The following is a 4,566-nucleotide window of genomic DNA, read 5'->3' as shown; positions in this document are numbered from 1 at the left end:
TAAAGGTAATGCATACACCATTTTGGATTTATAAATCTAGTAAATCATGTAAAGAAAATAAGAGATTACTAATGACATAGAAATGATTTTTATTAAAATTTAAAAAGAGTATATAATTTTTATTATTGCAAAGGAGTATACTTAAAATACATAATTTTGATTATATACAATTACAATTAAAATAATGTTCTCCTTAAACTATTACATATGTTCTTAAGTGACACATACGGTTCCCTAATTTTTCGGTTTTTCTCCGTGAGACGTTTTCTTCTGAAGTATGAAACTTTGGAATAAATGATTTTTTTTACTACATTTCATTTTAGACATGCTCTTTATACTACGAAATTTTGGTTTCTTTATAATTAAGTTTAAAAATCTCTACCCGTTACAAAGTTACATTGCAATTTATGTCTGATTAAGTATGTGTGACCTACGCGTGATGTAAAAGATGTGCGACATCAGGAATAAATATAATTGAAGTTTTCTTTTTATCTTTAAATACTGATTAATATTCTTTTTATAAATATATTATGCATGTCAATGCTCAAGCTTCTAAATTGTTGAAGAACAAAATTAATAATTTCAAGTTGCATATCCTCAGAATCATCAATGATAAATCAATATTTTTTCCAAATAATGGTCTTATTATTAGCAGGCATATCTACCATCTCTACCAACTGTATTCCATTTTCTTTGGCCAATTTTTCCAATTGCTTAACATCTCGCAGACCCCATTCAGGATCTTGCATTTTCAAAGTTTTGTCAAAATTAACATTACTTTCGGGTGTAATTTTCCCATTGATTGCATAAGGACCATAAGTAAACAGTAACCCATCGGATTTCAAAAGTTTTCCAGAATTTTCAAAAAGGCCAATGGTACCTGCATAAGGCATAATATGCATCATATTTGCATTGTAAATATAATCAAAACTATTTTCTTTAAATGTTCCATTTCCCCAGGTATATAACTCTTTTGTGATATCGATTTTAATTGGTGGTTCAATATTAGGCATACCATTGGAATGAGCTGAGATACTTTCAAGTAATTTAACATCGTATTCGGATGGATAAAATGTTACTTGTGGAAAGTGCGGTGCAAAGTATGCGACATGTTGACCGGAACCGGAAGCAATTTCTAAAAAACTTTGATTCGATCCTCTTCGAATGTATTGTCTTAATACAGATAAAATAGGTTCCTTGTTGCGGTCTGCTGCAGGATACACCAGCTTTTGAGCAGCCATAGAACTGGTTCTATTACTACAATGAAATACATAGTCAATAAGTACAAATTTGTGTCTATTTTGTCATAACGTTATTGTATACGACGTGCTCTGAATTGTATGAAAACAAAACTTAATATTTCAGTATTTTATCCAGCAATTTAAAAACAGGAGACTGCAATTGTACACGCTTTTGGATTGTAATAATTAAGTTGCAAAATTAATATTTTAATTTCAACATATATTTTTGACATTGATGAACATACTGTATTGCAGCTCCCAATAAGGTAGAGCCTATCTTCTTAGCGAGTCTTTTAATATCTAGAACATTTTTTCAGTGTATGAAATGAATAATGCATATTTTTTGGTGTTTAATAGATTATCTCACCTATGAGTTGCTGCGTAGTGGATAACATTCATATTCCTTTTGTTACAGAACTTGGTGAGTCTGTCAAATTTGAATAATAATCTGGAAATATAGAAGAAATAGGAATTGATGACTATTTGTAAGAAAAATTATTGATAGAGATTGATGTTGTGAAAAATATTCTTAGGAAGAAAAAGAAGATACTAAATACATAAGCGCAGACCGGATTCATATATGGTTTGTTTATACGATATCGGACGGCACTTACCTATTTGTTTCAGAATTATATAGTGTACATTATTTATTAAGTAAAAATTGCAAATAACTATTCGGTTATAATAAATTACACGAGGTTTCTCATTACAACTAGTAATTACACTGTGCCGTATTTTAATTACTACTTTTCTCTAGCTTTCCTTTTCGTCTGGTAGATTTTTCAACGATTTTCTTGGATTTTGTAGAACTTGGTAGATATACAGAATGTCCCGTTTTTTTCAGATGTTCAAAAAGTTTGTTTTTACTAGAAAATTCAGTTTTACATGTTACGCAACAATGTTCCACATCTCGGATTTCTTCTATATTGATGTCCTTTTTATTCTTCTCTAGCTTTCCTTTATTTTCTCCAGAATTTTTCTGTGCTCTTCTTGCTTCCTTTGCTTTCTTCCCTTTGCTTTTTTCCAAAATGATTCCATCAGTATGAGAATTTTCAGAACCCCTATTGTCATCATCATTTGCTTTAAAGTTTTCATGAACTTTCTCATCATCGTCATCCTCATCTTGTATATCTTCCATTTTTTTTACTGCCTTTTCTTGATCGTTTTGCTTAATTCTATCCAAAGCCACCTTTTGTTGCTGTTGTTTTTTTCGCTGTTTTTTTGATAATCCCATATCCAAATCAGCCAAGTCTTGTTCTTCATCGGTATCATGTTCGACAACTGCTTTTTGTATATTTTTACCTTTCTTTTTCTTTTGCTTTTTAGATTTCTTAACATATTTCTCTTCTTCCTCATCCGAGAGTAGTTCTTCATCAGAATCCCTTTCACTCTTTCCATTTAATGATTTCATTAATTTAGGATTTACTAATACAGGACCTGCGGTTTCAGTTTGTTCCGTTATTACATCAGAGTCTGGATCAGACACTTTCTCTTCATCGGATGTAACGATATCATCGTTATTAGATGGTTCATTTTGAGGATACATTAGAAAATCAGGAATTCCATGATCTGTTGCCAGTTTAACACCTTGGGCTTTCAGGTCCTCCATAGCTTTTTCCTTTGATTCGGATTTTGAATCTGAATCATGTTCTTCAGAATTACTCTGGAATTCTTCATCATCCTTTACCATGGAAGACTTCATGGCGGCCAAGTTCTCTTTGTGCTTTTTTGAATTCTCATGATTCGTAAAAGCCTTGTGAGTCTTGAAGATTTTATTACATGCAACACAATACAACGTATTTGTATCCTCAATCTCATCATCGTTGTTAATATCACTATCTGAAGAAAGCTCCTCACCAAACTCAGCAGCTAGATTTGCCTCGATAGCTTTCAGTTCCGTTTCAATATTGGAAAATGTTGACCACTCAGAGACTAAAGAATTTTTTATTTGTTTCTGTCTTTCCAGTAGCTGCTGTCGTTTTCGTTCCTGGGCCTTCTTAGCATTCTCTTTAGCTTTTTCTGCAAGCTTTTGAGCATGCGCTTGTACTCGTTTGTCACGTTTGCGTACAAACGCTACAAGGTTCCTTACTTGCTCGTTTCTTTCACGTTTAGCTTTATCACGTACTTTCTTGTTTTCCTTCTCAACAAGTCTTAAAACTCTTCTATTTGGAGTATCACGAATGTCATATGGATCCAGCCAAGCAAAGGAACGTTTAGTACTATAACTTTGCCAATAACTATAGAACTGATGAACTACATCTTCGTAAGAACTCGTAGAATCCCCAAATCCTGGCACTTCCTCATCTGAATCTCCTTCTTTAGAAAATTCAGCATCTTCCGCTGCTAGTTTTTCAAATACTGTTCTGTAAACTGTGTAGAAACCCTTGTCATCATCACCATATCCTTTAAAGCATCCAGAAGAAAAGTATTGGAACAAATCTATCGAGTCATCCTTATAATTATCATCAATCCCTCCTTTCAAAATTGCATCACGATGGTTGTCATACCATGCTCGTTCATGTGGATCACTTAAGACTTCCCATGCTTGTTGGACCAATTGAAACTGTTCTTTGGCTTCATCAGGATTACTGAGATTTTTATCAGGATGCCATCTGAGGGCTAATTTTCTATAAGATTTCTTAATGTCATCTTCTGTAGCATTACGGGCTACACCTAGCACCTCATAGTGACATTTCATCGTACTGAATTAAAATGGAGCACTAATATACTTGTTTAGGATTCTATTCTTTATAAATTATACATTGCACAATAAATATAACCCTGTCATAACTCTGTACTTAAACAATTAACTCATTAATATAGTTAGACATTTAAGGATGTTGTATTATGCAATAAAAATACGATAAAGGAAGGATACAGAGTTCGTGGCTTTTACTGTACAATATTGCATGTACGCAGCCCCAGAGAGTTTTGTCAAAAATAAAAACAACGTAAAATGCACAGTACGTTGTATTATCTGTTTAGGTTATGAAAAATTAATATACTTTAACAACTAACAGCACGATCAGTTTCTTTTGCAAAAATATCAAAGGTGATCTCTGACAGCTTTAATAATGCCACAAGAAGTGATCTATAATTATAAATACAAATAATTGTGCAACAAACGTGCACAGAGAGTTTGTGCTTACCACAATGTTCGATTACAGCGCCGCGTACCGTACAGAATGTGTTATTCTAATGTCGTACATTGCGCAAAACTTTGCACATTATACGTACCGCTGATGCAGCATATTTATGTATATTCACAATTACACAGATAATGATTTTAGCAGATATCATCAATTAATAATCCATCTGTATAATT

General features: G+C 32.7%; 2 protein-coding genes across 5 annotated transcripts; both read right to left on the bottom strand.

The window, feature by feature from the left end:
• Window positions 1-98: 98 nt before the first annotated feature.
• On the bottom strand, window positions 99-4,528 carry LOC112493604 (methyltransferase-like 26). Of its 4 annotated transcripts, none has more exons than XM_015741122.2 (4): window positions 4,391-4,528; window positions 1,609-1,689; window positions 1,487-1,541; window positions 99-1,257 (listed from the first exon to the last, which is right to left on the bottom strand). In XM_015741122.2, exons 2-4 carry the CDS (start codon window positions 1,634-1,636, stop codon window positions 618-620), a joined length of 723 nt encoding a protein of 240 aa, XP_015596608.1. In that variant the 5' UTR covers window positions 1,637-1,689; window positions 4,391-4,528; the 3' UTR covers window positions 99-617. The 4 variants fall into 4 exon arrangements, with proteins under 4 accessions (XP_015596608.1, XP_015596607.1, XP_015596612.1 ...); XM_015741121.2 differs by lacking the exon at window positions 4,391-4,528 and adding an exon at window positions 4,120-4,253; XM_015741126.2 differs by lacking the exon at window positions 1,487-1,541.
• Window positions 1,874-4,425, bottom strand: LOC107268389 (dnaJ homolog subfamily C member 21). The gene is made up of 3 exons (XM_015741119.2): window positions 4,391-4,425; window positions 4,120-4,218; window positions 1,874-3,961 (listed from the first exon to the last, which is right to left on the bottom strand). The coding sequence occupies exon 3, from the start codon at window positions 3,937-3,939 to the stop codon at window positions 1,978-1,980; it is 1,962 nt and encodes a 653-aa protein (XP_015596605.1). The 5' UTR covers window positions 3,940-3,961; window positions 4,120-4,218; window positions 4,391-4,425; the 3' UTR covers window positions 1,874-1,977.
• Window positions 4,529-4,566: the final 38 nt, after the last annotated feature.

This window comes from Cephus cinctus, unplaced genomic scaffold, assembly GCF_000341935.2.
Source record: "Cephus cinctus unplaced genomic scaffold, Ccin1 Ccin1_scaffold0542, whole genome shotgun sequence".
In the NCBI taxonomy this organism is placed as follows: Eukaryota; Metazoa; Arthropoda; class Insecta; order Hymenoptera; family Cephidae; genus Cephus; species Cephus cinctus.
This window is presented reverse-complemented; position numbering and strand designations above follow the sequence as displayed.

Excerpts from the sequence above, each read along its gene's own strand:
- LOC112493604 (XM_015741122.2), bottom strand. The coding sequence starts at position 1,636 with ATGTTATCCACTACGCAGCAACTCATAG. Across the intron at positions 1,542-1,608 it reads CACTACGCAGCAACTCATAG|ATATTAAAAGACTCGCTAAG; the intron begins GTGAGATAATCT and ends AAAATGTTCTAG. Across the intron at positions 1,258-1,486 it reads TTATTGGGAGCTGCAATACA|TAATAGAACCAGTTCTATGG; the intron begins GTATGTTCATCA and ends ATTTCATTGTAG.
- LOC107268389 (XM_015741119.2), bottom strand. The coding sequence starts at position 3,939 with ATGAAATGTCACTATGAGGTGCTAGGTGTAGCCCGTAATGCTACAGAA.